General features: G+C 39.9%; 1 protein-coding gene across 13 annotated transcripts in view; it reads left to right on the forward strand.

Moving 5' to 3' along the window:
• Window positions 1-16,450, forward strand: part of LOC124175042 (transcription factor Sox-2) — a 304,766-nt gene that overhangs the window by 194,471 nt on the left and 93,845 nt on the right. For 2 of the 13 annotated variants that reach the window (XR_006869070.1, XR_006869073.1), the window contains one exon: window positions 12,254-12,297. The exons of 5 other annotated variants lie outside the window; for them this stretch is intronic. Coding sequence is in view for 6 of the 8 variants with exons in the window: in XM_046554874.1 (XP_046410830.1) it covers window positions 4,575-5,929; window positions 7,261-7,381 (1,476 nt within the window). In the remaining 2 variants the exon portion in view is untranslated. 6 more of the 13 variants (XM_046554875.1, XM_046554873.1, XM_046554876.1 and 3 more) reach the window with 5 other exon arrangements.

Here is a 16,450-nt window from a genome sequence, read left to right on the forward strand (position 1 = left end):
GAGAGAGAGACGAGGAGCGCAGGTTTGCCGGGCGGGAGGGATAAAGGGCAGAAGGGTAGGAAGGGAAGGACGATATAGAGGACATCGATCGCAGTGTCGACGCTGAGCAACGCGATTGCGACTGTTCTCCAGTGCGATGGAAACGGTGAAAAAAGACTTTTTTCAACGAGCTTCAGTGCCGGGCTGCGGGATGCCAGGGCGATGTTTTTTCGCGGAGGTTTTTTTCAAGTCGCTCGATCGTTTCCAAGCACCGCGTAAACGGATTACAAAGTCTCTGCATATAAAAGCCGCAGTCGAACGACGGTTCAATGCTCAATACGTATTATACTATCATCCAACACTGACGTCATTGTGTCCATTCAGCGATTCACGCGCCAAAGAATCTCGACTGTACCCTGTTGGGCATGCCTTGTGCGCCCCGTGCGTTGTAGGAAAACCAACCGACCTTCCTTCCTCCTCACTTTTTCGTACACGATCACCTCAATCCTCTCGCCATCTACTCTCTCCGTATTCCATTGTGTAACCCGCTATACATAGATACACGCGTTTCTAAACGGTCCGTTTGAACCAACCTGCGATCGTGTATACACACCTTCATTATGTGTTTTTATCCCTGACCTACAAGAAATAATGAAGAAAAAATTCACCCTCGAACGTCGCTTCTTCTGTTCATCATCCTTTTCACTTTTTATTATACTAGCACGATATTCTTCACGGATTGATCATCTCTCAATTCTTACGAACGACCATCAGCGGTTAAGTATGTTATACGTTCTATAGTCCCGTTCCCACACAGGTACCGTCGAACTATACGCAATCATAACTGGCAATTTTCCGTCCGAAAATCAGTTCTCACCGCCTGCACCTCGAATCTCGTTACAAAGTTTCTGTCCCTCTTGATTCCATCTGTATTTTGCTTCTCCGACTACAACCTTCAACAATCTAAATCCCCTCACAAAATCTGGGTGAAACGGAGTCATCGTCTTGTTCACCGGAGGATAAAACCACCACGGCATATCACAAGCCGCGAAATATCATCGATTTGGCTAAAAGTCTAGTAATCGAAACCTGCATAGTGTATCCGTTACGTCGATGGGATGCAGGGGTGGAGGTGATGCGAGGTCGCATCGCGAGGACTACCGTATAGCTTGTAGAGGGATTATTTGGATCCCGGTGAATGGCAACAATCAGGCATTGTAATCGGGCCTCCTCAATAAAGACATTGTTGGCCACCCTTCGAGCCACCACCACCCCCCTGGTTCTTCGGCCTCGTTATTTGAGCTAATAGAGCAATGCGATAGAGTCACCTGTTGGCCCGCCGATCTTTTTGTTCTTCAAAGTCGATCTGTACCTTTGCGATTGTATCATTACATCGCGCTCCCTTCGCCAAGGCAGCATCGGATCTCTCGACCGCCTTCATCAGTCTCGGGCACGTACCTATTATCATATACGTAATATACCTCGAGGTATACAATCTTCGCGCGCTTCTTTCAGGCCGGAATACCTCACGGCCAAGATTCAGAAAACTTCGGCAATATGGGTGATGCACCGCGCGCACGTGGTATATCACACAAACATTGATTTGAATCACAAAGCCCGCCCGCGGCCGCCTTTTGTCAGTCCGCGGAGCTTATTGTACCTCTCTCTCTTTCTCTCTTTCTCTCTCCCTGTCTCTGTCTCTTTCTCTTTCTCCATCTTTTTCTGGCATGCCACGGTTATGTGCCACTTGTAGCACTCGCTCTCAATCGTGCAATTGGCAACGAATTTTCCAACGGTTCATTTATACTTTATATACCTTTCCGATCGCCGCAGTCCGTGACACGTTTGCAAGTAAATTCGTTTAATTTGAAGATTTTCGGCGCCTTGAATCAATAAGGTGATCGGTACGGCTACTGCTGTTCATCCGTAACCGATGATTTCTCATTCGGTATCATCGTCATGGATGTACTGTATAATAAAATTGACTTCTTTTCCGGATCATAATAATCGGTGCTGACAATGAGACTAGAATTAGCGGTTCTTTATTGGACTTGCAAAAGGGTTTATTGCTCTAACCAAATTACTCATCGCTAGCTTTAAAGCAATTTAAATATTTCTGCAACCTAAATTTATAACGATGTAACTGTACTCTGTACAATTACTTCAACCTCAGACCGTTTTCTTACAACACAATAAACATTTGATTGCGGTTTGAACTATTCGTATATTTTACAATATTATACTTATTGTTAAACAAGTAAAGTGTGTGCTCGAGTATAGGTATAAATCTCAGGCGATAGACCGTAAATTGCATCGTTCGATGGGTAAAAGTTCCTCTTTAGCCTCATTCGGCTCTATAACGCACTTCTATATGGGTGCCTATAATGCGCGTGTACTTATACCCGGCGTGTATAATGCCAGTGTATTTAAGCACGATCTATTATCCGCTATGACCTAAACACGTGAAAACATTCTATTGAGAGGCGATAAACGTGCGGCGAGCCACGGTGCATCGCCGCGGTTTCGTCAACACACAAGAGAAGAGAACCTGTTGCCCGCCACACCAGATGTATAAGTACGTATATAATGGAAGAATGCGTCTCGTAGATAATCATAGGCGGACTCTCTATACGGACAAACGGCGGAGGCAGGAAGGGAAACCCGGGGCTGGGGTCGAGGGAGGAAAGGCGACTCTTTCTCTCTCACCCGTTACCGCGCGTCAGACTCTCGGTCCTCCCGCTGCACATGCAGAGGATGAATCCCATACATTCATGTAGGTACACCATTACGCCATACGTCCTTTGTTCTCTCGGCTCCTCGTCGACGACGACGGCGGTTTTTGCCTAAGCGTTCTTGGCTACGCCGTAACGCCGATCGTCTGTTTTTTTTCATTTTATAACCTCCAAGTTACGAAGTCGATGGATCAATTTGACCGAAGAGAATTCTACTAACCCCGGGGTGTGAAAATGCATGATACGGCGTTCTGGAAGGTGGCGGCGATTCCTCGCGGGAAGTCGGAACGGCTTGCCTGAATTTGATCGCGGCTTTAGGAATTGGCCAGCGCCTAGGCGCAGAACGTTTCGCGTCGCCGCGAGAGGACTCATTCGGCTGCAGTGACGTCACTGTGAATTGGCCCCGCCCACCGACCGACGCCGAGGCTTCCCATTGGCTGGAGGGAATGATGGCAGGCGTGCGTCGGAATCGATAGCCACTGGTAGGTTAGACGACTCCGGTCTACGCGTCAGCGTCATAGCCGGTGTGGCGGGTGGAGAGGGGGTAGAACTCGGCAGGAAACAGGCGAACCGAGGGATCGTCAGGCGCTAGAGTTTCTACGTACGTTCAGACCGGACTGTTGCTCCGAAGCGAGTGGAGGTCGTTTCTTCAGCACGTTCGGCAGTTTACAAAAAAAAAAAAAAAAGAGACTGCGCGAATAGAGGAGGGCGTACGAGTGTGCGGCGACGAGGAGGATTCGTTGTATCGAATAAATCCAACTGCCCGTTGTTTACGGCAACACGTTGTCACTCGTAACCGTCACCTTCGCTTCTCGGGAATAATAAACATCTTGTTACATTCTCATCAATCGAGTTTTGCGATTTGTAGTTGAACCGTCGTGCGGAAACTATCGTTTATTTTGTATTAAAATTTTTGCGTGCTGTGATTAAGGCGGTTTGTTTTTAAAACGTACTACGCGTTTTTGTAGTTACATGCAAACTTCGCTTAAAGTGTTTCGCAGTTTATGGGGAAAACATTCGTCGACAAGGAGAAGCTGATTGTTTTAAAACTTATATGTTCTTAAAACCGTTCTACGTCGCTCTCGATAACTTGATATCGTGATCTTTAACTTAACATACATGTATAAAATATAAACCCTCAGTGAAGTGTATTATTATTGATTATTGATTATCGGTGCAGCGTTGTTTTTACTGTAAAAACTGTACTTGGATTCAGCTGCAGTGTTTATTGTTGTTTTTGTGAGGCGGGTTGGTTCTTTCTCCGCAGACGCAGAGTCACGACCGCATGTATAAACACAAGTGAGAATAAGCGAGTAAGGAGAGATAGGAGAAGAAGAACACGAGTGGTATTGCTACTCTTGAATGTTGCATTGGTGCGCGATAAATCGTTGTACAAACTGATTCGCGAGACGTGCAATCCTTGTAATTACTACTCGTCGACGCTGTGCGGTCGTTAAAAACATTCGAAGATACGCCGATCAAATTAATTCTCTCTGTCGGAAGAATCACCGAGAGACGGTCGTTGCGCCGTCTCAAATTCAAAACAAAGGAAAATACACACCGATGACCGTTACGGATTGCAGATTACAACCTGTATGGTAAATAGGAAAGAAAATTGACCGAAGACTCGACGGTTTTCCAAACGCGTGTAAACGTGTCGCTGGCGTTAAAACGAAACTATATCAGTAGTGCGCCGATGTTTCGATTTCGGACAGTGATCGCGGGATCCGGCGCGTAGCGCAACGAGCGCGTCGCTAATCGTTTGCGGATTCGAACCGCGCGGGGCTTAGGAGGCACAACGATAATTGACCCCCGCTAGTTGACACAAAAGGCGGCAAGCTGTACGGGCACAGGGAGGACGACATGCTGACGATGGAGACGGACCTCAAGGGCGGCAGCCTCCACGGGCAAATGCCTCCGCACCCACACCAGGGCGTCTCGCCCATGGGTCACCACACCGGGGTGTCGCCCTACGGAGCCCTCGGCTCTATCGTCCACAGTCCAGCGCTGTCGGGCAGCCCTCCAACCGCCGGAGGCCTCGGGGGCCTCGGTCTACAGCATCATCATCAGGCCTCGTCGCACCACTACGCGGCGATGCAGTCCCAGCAACAACAGCAGCAGCAACAGCAGCAGCAACAACAGCAGCAGCAACAGCAGAGCATGCACGCGCTGGCGAGTCAGCAATCGGCGGCTCAGCAACAGCAGCAGCAGCAGGCGGCTCAGCATCACGCGCATCAGCAACAAGCGCCGCAGCACCAGCCGCCCAATAACAACAATAATACAAGCAAAAACAACAACATCGATCGAGTCAAGAGACCGATGAACGCGTTCATGGTCTGGTCGAGGGGTCAGCGGAGAAAAATGGCCCAGGAAAATCCGAAGATGCACAATTCGGAGATATCGAAGCGGCTCGGGGCCGAGTGGAAGCTGCTTAGCGAGACCGAAAAGCGACCGTTCATCGACGAGGCGAAACGGCTGAGGGCCGTCCACATGAAGGAACATCCGGACTACAAGTACAGACCCCGCAGGAAGACAAAGACCCTTATTAAGAAGGACAAGTTCCCGATGGGCGGTGGCGTCCCAGGGGTAGGCGGCATGCTAGGCGTCGATCAGAGGAACGTGGCCGCCGGTGCCGGGCAGCAGACCCAGTTACCACGAGATGTTTATCAAATGCCCAATGGATACATGCCGAACGGATACATGATGCATGATCCGGCGGTCACGTACCAGCAGCATCCGTACGGTGGACACATGGGCGCCGCTGCCGGCTACCCGAGGTACGACATGGGACATCACATGGGGGGCGGAAGTCCCAGTCCAATAAACAGCTACATGAACGGTTACGGAGGATACGGCGGGACCACCGTTCCCGGGGGCTCGCCTTCGCCCTATCACCAGCCCCAACCCGGATCGCAAATGTCGAGCCACAGTCCGTCGGGCAGTAGTATCAAATCCGAGCCGACAAGCCCGGCGAGCGGTGGCATCCACACGCCGACGCCGACCGGACCCTCGTCCACCGGGGCCCCGGTAAAGCGGGAGTACATGGGCCAGCAGCAGGCCCCTCAGCCCCAGGGTGACCTACGGCAGATGATATCGATGTATCTGCCACAGAGCGCGGAACAGGGTGTTCCTCAGCACGGTGGCAGCGTGTATTCACCCGGGCCATCGCCCGATCCCCTGGCCCAGCACCATTCGGGCGTACCGCCGCTAACTCACATGTAAGCACCCTTGCCACGTACAATAATTATAGAAATTATTGCATTCGTTTGTGTGAACTGTGATGTGTGTCATGTTAGGGTGGTTCACCTGCAATTTCGCATTTGTGTAAATTTATTATTTTTTTATTTTTATTTTTATTTATTTATTTTTTCTACCATTATCTTTCAGGCAACAGGATCGTTTGTATTATAACGGCTATTGAACTCTTTTCGATCGAGTGATTTTCAAATGCTCTGTGTCGTTCCGAAAACTTTATTAATTTGCGTAGCCTTTGACTACAAGTTTCACAATATTTACAACTAAGTATTGTACTATTGTCACGATTATCTAGAATTGTATTCATATGTATGTATGTATATAAATATATACACGTAAGCGGATAATCTACTTGATGTAATTATGTAAGTTTTGTACATATATCCAGTTTTGTATGGAAAACTTGACGACAACCTGATGCTATCAGGAAGAGGTCTCTTTAAGTTTTTTTATAAAAGCAAAAGATTATTTATATCTTTTCAATACGTAATCTCAACTTTATAGATTTAATTGTAATTTTTCATTGTTCATATTATAGTTTAAGCCTTTAAGGTATCGAAAAAGACTTGTGTATAATTATCAATACTGTGAAGCTTGTAAATAAGCAAGTTCGTATTCTGTGACAAATGGTAAAGTACGAAATAAATTGTATATTTTAAAAAGAGATGTCTGTATATTACTCTACATCGATCTCATACAGGTATAACATTTCGAAAACCGTGGTTTTTATCGTTTAATTGTAATGTTGAACCACCCCAACATACCTTTATTATGTAGCAAATAATATGTTTATTTTGTTAAATTTGCGTTTACGCTGCTACTACTGACGCCGCTGCCGTGTATAATTCGCGTGTTGAATACATTAACTTTTATTATAAATCGATGGTTATTCTTCATTCTGACGTTGCATTCGTATGTGATATTCGTATATATGGGCTCTTTTTTCCTTTTTCTTCATTTTTCAATTTCTTTTGTCAATTCACTTTCTCGATAATACGTCAAACGACTTACTATACGTGTACGTGCATAAATATATTCCGAATATTCTATAACTTGATGCACGTGTAAATTCATCATCGATGAAGTTCGAAGTTTTCATGTATAACGAATATACGTTTTCATCCGACTTCTTTCGCAACCCTCGCGACGAGGCGAAAGCTGAAGTGTATACTGTGTGTGTATCTCTCTCTCTCTTTTTTCTCTCTCTCTCTCTCTCTCTCTCTCTCTGTGGATCTTGAATTTGTCCTGTTGTGTACCTTTGCTATATGATTCCAACCCTGCACGCCTCTGCTAGATATAACGCCGTGAAACTAGACGAGACGTATCAGAGCCGAGTCCGATTCTTCCGATTGACGAATACTTACGAAGACGAACGGGTACGTCGTGGACAGACGACGGCGAGCGGTCCAGAGTAGGAGCTAATTATCTCACGAAGCACAACCAATGAGCTAACCACAGAAAAACTACCCTCGTAGGTTAGCTTAGAGAGGATGGATGAGCTAGCGAGCGAGCGAGTGAGGCCGAAGCGCAGAGACAAGGTGTGGGGGCTGCGGGACCAAAGACGAAATGACCAAAAATCGAGGCGACGAGGTCAGAAGCGTTTCCACGAACCACCTTCTTCGGAGAAGATAACCATTAAGAGTGTTGCGTTGTTTTCGAGGAATGCCGGCCGCACTTGGGTCGAAAACACGGTTCGACAGGCATGACGACATGACGGGTCTTCGGGGCGGCGGGGCGGGGGGAGGGGGGGAGGAGGAAGGGGACGGTTGTGATCTTGTAAACGAAAATGCTCCCTCGGCCCCCACATTTTACCTTTTTCCATAAACATACTTACATCAGTCCGAATCACAAACAGCCGTTCAATATACCTGTATAAAAACAACAACAATGAGAACAAGAACACAAACGTTGAACAAAAAACCGTGTCGAAATTTCAATGGAATGCAAGGATGTAACGTTTACATAACTTCGTACGTGTCGTTGTTATTTATATATAATATATATATATATGTATATACGACGCCTCGGTGTTGCCCGGAGACCAATTTTACGTCTGCAGGGGAATGCATGGTGTTGGCAAGACTTTGAAAAACGTGGCGCGATTGTCGTTGTATTCGAGAAATTTTGACACTCTCTGCCGTAAAAACGCTCGACGTTCCGAATGATTTTCGTATGTCTAAAGCAAGAGAGAAGAAGAGGGGGAAAAAAAATAAAGATACGAAGAAGAAACTACTGACGGAGGTATGCGATCGATCGATCTGTCGAGGAGTGAAGAACCGCACGTTTCCGTTAGGATTTTTAATTCGCTCCTCGAACGATTATCCTTACATATACTCCTCTATAGTTTGTATGACAGATGAAATATAATTTTAAGTTATACAATCTATATATTGGAAAGTGATAAAAATTAATAACGTTTTCGAAATTTCAATTTTTATCGTAATATCGCTATGTATACATATATACATGTAAACTAGAAATTTCGAAAACCGTTTAACAATCATTGATGTGATTTTGCGAAATTTGTTGACTAGCGTTTTTACAGTTATCGACGTGAACTCCCAAAGTTTGTGTTTTCCTTCTCGTAGATCATACATAATATACCAAACATACGTCCCAATTCCCATATCTCTCGCTCTTTCTCTCTCCCTCTTTCTCTCCGTACATACGTATATAAAAAATTTTCTGCTCATCTTCTGGCAAACCGATAAGAGATATACATGCCCAGATGCGTTAATATCTATATACTATACATGTAATATATGGGGAGGAAAAAAAATATAGAAATAAAATGATACAAAAACATCATCACTATACCAGTCACAGTATTTATGTATACAAAACTATTGTTTATTAGTTTTTAGATCGTCATTATTATATATTGTTAACTATATTAATATTGGTATATAATAAAACATACACGAAATGAGAGAAAACAAAAATAGATAGATATCATGTGTAAGTGTACGGCTGTCGCGCGTCAGGGATCCGTGGGTCTAGCTTTCGCCCCGTGTCGCTAACAACACGCCTAACCTTCCCCCCACCCCCACCACCCCCCTTCCCACCCCCTTAAATCTGTGAAAATCACCCCTTATGTAAATAATGTCCCGCAGAAAAAAAAAGGTAAATAGACCAGATCCGCGTCATTATGATTTATTATTATCGCATTATTAATAATAATATTATTATTATTAATATTATTATTATCATTATTATTACTACTATTATTATTGTATTATTTTTGTCATTATTAATATTCTTATTGCTATTATGATTACCGCTATTACTATTATTAATTCTTTAATCATCGTCGTATATAGATTAATATTTATCAGTATAATACGCCATTTAGTAGCGAACGAAAGATAATTATTTCATTTTCTTTGAAACTTCTATCATATTTCTACGCATATATATATATATATATGTGTGAAAAGTAAGAGAACAATCGAAAGATCGTGTTTGGGGGGCACGATAATATCGTCGAGCGGCGCCGTTCCATAGGGTAATAATAATGATAAAATATGTATAAATAAATACCGGATGGAGAATATCATACCTTATAGGTATTAGTGTTGAAATGAAACTCACCTAATCATTATACGTAGATTACGAAATGTTTGAAAAACCAAAAAATACACCAGAAAATGGATTATAATAATACTATAATTGGCATCATCGACTTTGTGTAGCTATACAGACGGAAAAACAAAAAGAAGCACGTATGTCAACTTCGTTTACCTATTTATAATTAGAAAAGAAAATCGAATTATATAATTTAGTTTGAACATTCATCTTCTTTCCATTAATGTTTATTAGGTGTCATTCCTTATTCTGAACAAAGAATTTGTACAAACTTTCGCATATAATATAAAAAAAAGAAAAAGAAAAAAAAAAAAAAGATAACGTAATGACAACTAGGTGAAACAAAAACAAAAACGTTGTAGGATGAAACATTTCTGTACAGATGTTCATTTTAATTTGTGTTTTTTTTTTTTTTTTTTTTTTATAATTATTGTTTCGCATGCGGCGAGTATTATTGCCGCAAAACAAAAATGTGAATATATATTCATTAAGTCGAGTTTACATTGTGTTTCTGTTCCATAAACCTGATCACCAAACATCCACAATATCCCAAATTGCCACAACTTCAGCGATGTTATATACTATCGATTTTGAGTCGCGGCGTTTACATTTTTCCTTGAATTAATTGATTTATCATTCTGACTTCACTTCCAACGTACCATACATTAATAATATCACGTGTCATTTTTGCTTCGTTACCGCTTCATTATACGCGGAGAGTCTTTTAGTGCGAATATCTCTACTATTGCCTACGCAAAATTGACATAAAATATAAGAATTTACGAATAATCGAGGTACTGTTGCAAAAATTCGCATAACTCGTAAGAATATTAGAATCTTACATTAAAAGAATTAAAGTGTATGTAAGTTTTCGTAGTAAAATCTGCAATGGACTCGACTAACAAAAATTAATATAGAGCTTTGCAGAGAGCGAGATTAAATGTCGTACGTTTCCAGTATAAACGCGTTGCGATTTTTCTAAATCACTGTACGAAAAAAGACGCTCACATATATATCTTTATATACTCAGACACCCCGGCTTTCGACTTTTATTTTATCCATATTACACTTATTGCACGTAGGATTATAAAAATAACAAATCACATCCAATTTTTATTTACATAGTACTTTCGATCGCTCAGTTGGTTCACGTATGAAAGAAAAGTATTTTTTTATGTCTTCTCTTGCGAGGATTTCCCAAATGAAACTCTGAGTATCGTATATTTTATACGATATAATTTTTTTTAAACACCTGTTTTTGTAAATAAAAAAACAAAATTTCGAAGACTTAAATTTTTTTTAAATTTCATCGCCGTCCCCCCTTTGAATTTTAAATGTTGGAAATCATTTATCCTTTTTGATAATAACAGTATTCGAAATAAATTGAAATGATGAATATCGTTGTACGAATGTACTGTATTGAAAACTTTAAACAGGATTTCAAATTTTGTAATTCACTGACTTTTAGCGGGGATTGAGACAGCCTTTGAGTAAGCTGTAGTTGTTTATTTGGATTTCTTATTTCTCCCGAATCTAAGCTCTGAAGGACGTAATTCTGTAACATAAAATTTTTGGTAGAACGCCAAATCATTCAATTCACTTTATTCTCAATACCTACCGGAAATCTGTAATCTTAATATTAGAGTTTACTTGTTCCAATCGAGGCTATTTGCGACTTATTACACGTTGAAACTGCAAGTCGCTGTAACGACGCTTACCTGGACCTCAGATTCGAAGTCAACGACTAGATCGTCGAACATTTTTTACATACATATAAATTATTAATACGGCAATGTACTTTTCCATATTTGAAAACCAATAATACCTTCAACATTCGATGTAACAATCGTCAGAATTTGTTTTAGATTTTAAAAACCCGGTGCTTGATGCGACGTTCCTAACCTCAAAAAACTACACGCGTTATAGTAGAGGAATACGCTTTCAAATCACATACTTTCGTAATCCGTTAATTATACTTATACTTATACTTCTTTCACCGGAATAATTGCGACGAAATCCATTTAGCCGAAACAGCTCAGAAATATTCGGCCGTTTTTCGTAGGTATAAAGTTTTAGAATTTTTCTGAACCCCAGTAGCAAAGATTATAAGTGTTACTCATTTCTTTGCGCCATCTTATAGAGAATACCAACTCTAAACTTTAGTGTATTGTTTGCAACTTCTGCCACATCGAATACTTATATTCAGAATAATTTTTACTAAATCTCTTATTTATTGTCATCACTTTTTTTTAACACTTCTAAATTTCCAACAGTAGATATTAATGTTTCTAAACGTACTTTACTAATTCTTGCTCATAAATATTGGGCTAATGCATCAAAAAATATCATGATTTCAAATTATTGTTATAGGAAGGATTATAACAGTGTACCGATTATCTCTAAATTCTTATATTTCGTATCAATTTTGCGTACGCGATAAAACAAAGATTCATACTAAAAGTCTCTCCGCGTATTGACAAATTTTTTTATCATAACTTGCGGCAATCAGTTACGAAAATAAATGCGGATTCTTCTCTACTTTAATATCAAGGATCGAAAATTCGAACTGTATATTTCTGGGCTTGAAACATTATCCGTGTTGATGAATACATGTTATTATTTTTCAATTTCTTCAATCGAATCTTATTTCTATCGTATTTACTTATTTATTTATTTTTTGCTCTACCTTTTCTCTATTCTAGTACAACGAGTTTCGAACAAAAGCGACTCACTCGGGAGAATAAGGTAATTATATAAAAGAATCCAAATTTTATTTCACTATCGCACTTTTTATACAAATCTCATCGACGTTTGTTCCGGTAAGACTGAAACACGATTTTACACAAATCTAAGCCATGCTTATCCAACTCACATTCACTCATCAACGTTATCTTCGCCCCCTCCTAAAATCCTGCGGATCTTATTTTCACGTCTCCGAGAAGTTGATTGTCAAAAAATAAACGATATTACATCCAGCATATGAGTTACGACTGTTGAAAAAAAAATGATCATTTAGTGGAAATGTAATTGTTTGCACTTCATTGTCTCGCCAGTACGATGATAATTTGTTCACCCAGTCTTAATATTTCTCTACGGATGAAACACATCGTAAACACATTATCTTTATCGTTTATATATGTTATTTCACAAATGTTTTTTAATTATTGACACATCCGCGCGTACAAAACATACAAATATACACGCGCCAAGTATCTTATGTGTGCATATTCGTATGACATTTTTACTTGTGTAAACATGTTTTTCAACGGTGAAACAAATTTCTTATATTTAATCGTGATCCACCGCGTATAATCAAATGATGTTTATTGTATGTATATTTTCGCAGCCGCGTTTATCCGCGAATAATAGCAATAGATCATGGAACGAATGAATATTCAAGTTATCAAAAAGAGATTAAAACAAGCTTTACAATATCTAAACAAACCGTTCAAGTCATGGCGAAAAAATTTTACAACGAATAAGTACGTCGCTAAGTATAACTGATGCAAAATAGGACACGGAGTGAAGTTTGACGGAATGAAAATTTCATTGCGTGCAGGGATGCCTATACGTAGGTACATACATATAGGGCATTCCACACCAACTCAGTAAACGGTTGACCGTAACATTTTCTAATTTCATCAAGTACTTTTCCTACGTTAGTATAGCTCCTGAAAAGCTTCCAAAATATTTTCATATCTTTTTTAATCGCTCGTCTTTACCGTATGATTTCTTAATCCCATCTCGAAAACACCCAAATTGATGTTAATGAAACGAAAAAAAAAAAAACGCAAGATTCAGAGTGAGACCTAGTTTTCTTTCCACTTTTGTTAGTCAGTTTTTCTATTTTTTCGATCGTTGTTTCTACTTTCATACCTGTTCAAAATCTACTGTAAAATTTTGTGCGTTTGTCGAACTGGAGAAACAATTTTAAAAATCCGTAAAAAAAACCCGAGATGCGGTACGTATTGTCATAGATTTCTAACAGGTACGAAAGTAGAAAAAAACGATTAAAAAAATAGAAAAAATTGTAATGAGAAAAAAAAAAAAACCACCAGGTCCCAACCCGAATCTTGGGGTGAGAATGTTTCACATCGAAAATCGAACGAATTTTTTCTCTTGTTTCACTAGAATCAACGTAGGTGTTTTAGAGATGTTTAAAAAAATCGTAGGGTAATAAAGAGCGAATGAAAAAATGTGAAAAATTTTGTTTCGGAAACTTTTCAGGGACCGTACCAACGTAGGAAATATCCTTGGCGAGATGAAGAAATGTCACGGTCGTGTATGTATGTACGTACAAATAAATGAAAATTCAGGTACACGTGGATAGAGACATTAATTCGACGCAGTAAATATCATATCGAGTGAAGTAAACGGGGCATTTGTCACATATATACACATATATACATACATATATGTATATTTATATAAAATATTCATGCATGTAACGTACAAGTCGTTTCGAGTTAAAAGGCAAGGTTTCGGGGGTGGGGGTGGGGGTGGATAAGGGAGAGAAGGAGGGGTACCCTCGCCACTAAATGCAAATGCGGACGAGGCAGGCAAAGTGTAGAGCATAAGCGGGGTTCTGGCCAAAGTGCTTTCAATTACCTATATATATATGTATATGTATATGCATGTATGCATATGCGTGTATTCTCGATGTCGTGTGTCACGGTTTGGGCCCGACAATCGAGGGTTAGTCGGCTTCTCGCCTTATAAATACGCCTACTTTTCCCCTGTTTAAACGAATCGTCGCGACACGGTGAAAATAATTGGCAAACTCTTTACCTCTTACCGATGATTATTGTTGTTATTATTGTTAGGGCCCGGATTAATACGTAAATACACATTTTTTTTTATTGAAATTATTTTCATTCCTTAGTTGGTTTTTTACGTAAAGTATGATGTTTAGAGCCGGAAAATGTAGTTTCTATTTTCCATGTTTTAGTTCTTTAAGTATATATTATACGCACATATTTTGTAATTTTTCAATATATATTCATTTTGGCTCTAATTATTATTTTATAGAGAAAATATAGAGAAAAATTTTTACTATTATACTTTTCTACTTTTTAATTAGAAAAATTCAGTAAAACAGGTATCGTTAAAAAAAAAAAACTGTTCGAATATTGTTGGAATTACGAAAATCGAAGTACGCGTAATAATTTTGCGCTATTGTCGATCCTTTTTTAGTAATTGTAACGCAAAATCAGTTTGTTCGGTTTGCTCTACTTTTTTTAGTTAAACAAGGCTTTAACGTCGATTTTTTCGTTTCACAAGCATTAAATTTTCGCAACAGTTAGAAGAAAATCTAGTAACAGCGATCGTAATGAGAAAGAATAGTAACGGACACCAGACTTTCCGGTAACAGCTAGAAAACTAATTTTCATTTTCTACCTAGAACTATATTTTTCGATTGTGGTAAAAAATGGAAATAATCAAGGACTGAGCGGTAACCGGAATTAAAAATTTCTTCCCAGTGCACGTATCTTCTCTTCCAACTTTCCAGCGCTTCGATGTACGATGTGTTTAATGTAAACGCCTCTTGTAGGTGTCATGCAACAATCAATATTTGATGAAAAAAACATAAATTTTTCACTGAAATTAAATACATCTGTACGCAGAGTGCGTTTAGCATTTTATACATTTATATTTATTACGTACCAAATGGAAGCGAATACTCGTCTAAAATATGATTAATAATTATCTTACATATAATTCTATAACTTTTACGAAACTCTAAATAAGCAACTCAAAATCCTTGAACTGTGTTAACAGCGACTTTGCAGTACAGATATTTCTTTTCGTGAAAAGATCGAACATCCGAAGAGTTCGCAAGTCTTTTTTCGAAATTTAGTTAGAAAATAAAAGCATTTCTCGGATTTCTCGGATTTCTCCGCTATTTTGCGGATAAAAGTAACACGCCCATTCTCAAATACATTATCGGGGGTGTTTATTTGCCAGGCTTGTTTCGGTCCAAGCGTAAACAGACTAGAACTCAACGTCCTCCCTCAGCTCTGTTCCATTCGCATCATTCAGAGTTGGATGCTCAGGGTTTATGCTCGGTTATACAAGCAGATTCAGAGATTCAGCGTGCGCGTGTGTTTTTAGCACAGGTGCGTGTATGTAACTTCTATCGTGAATAGTTTTTCTTTCCTTCATTATCATTATTTTGGTATTTCGTCATCGCAACCGAGTGCCGAAATTTATCACATCATATAATGACGTTGGTAATAAATTGCGTGAAAGAGGTGCTAAGTGTTTCTTATTCTACATTATACACGAGCGGCGGAAACTATCGTTCACTACTCAACGCCGCTAACAAGGTACTTGTGCCATTATTCCTGTAAGATTTATTTATACTTGGATTTTAGTGTAATTTTATATGCGGGCTCGTTGAAAACCGCTCAATGGGCTTGAGAGGTGATAATGAATGATTTACACAGTTGTCGGGATTTTACGTAATTGAATAATTTACGAGGTCTCGCGCTCTCCGCGCGTTATATTTATATCGTCCATGCGCTGGCATAGCCACACACACACACACACTTATAACAAGCATTTACTTAATACATCAACGAGATAAATAATTTTTTCACGGCAACCTGTTTAAGCGTCGTTATTACATAGTTGTGAGACTTTTAGAAAAAAGATTATTCGAGGGGAAAAGAAACGTTTAATTTTCGTAAATGGAAACATTTTTCGCGGGGATGAAAATTTTTATAAAAAGCAAAAGGGGCGTGTATTTTTCATTATTTTTTTCTGATCGTATACAGGTTTGGAATATGAAAATGAGAGAAATTTCCAAAGGCTATCTCTCTCCTAGACTTTTACTTCAATCGGTTTGAAACTTTGGGAAAATATTCTTGATGTGTTGTACTGTGAGTGAAAAAAGATTT

This window comes from Neodiprion fabricii, chromosome 2 (assembly GCF_021155785.1).
Source record: "Neodiprion fabricii isolate iyNeoFabr1 chromosome 2, iyNeoFabr1.1, whole genome shotgun sequence".
NCBI classification, from domain to species: domain Eukaryota; kingdom Metazoa; phylum Arthropoda; class Insecta; order Hymenoptera; family Diprionidae; genus Neodiprion; species Neodiprion fabricii.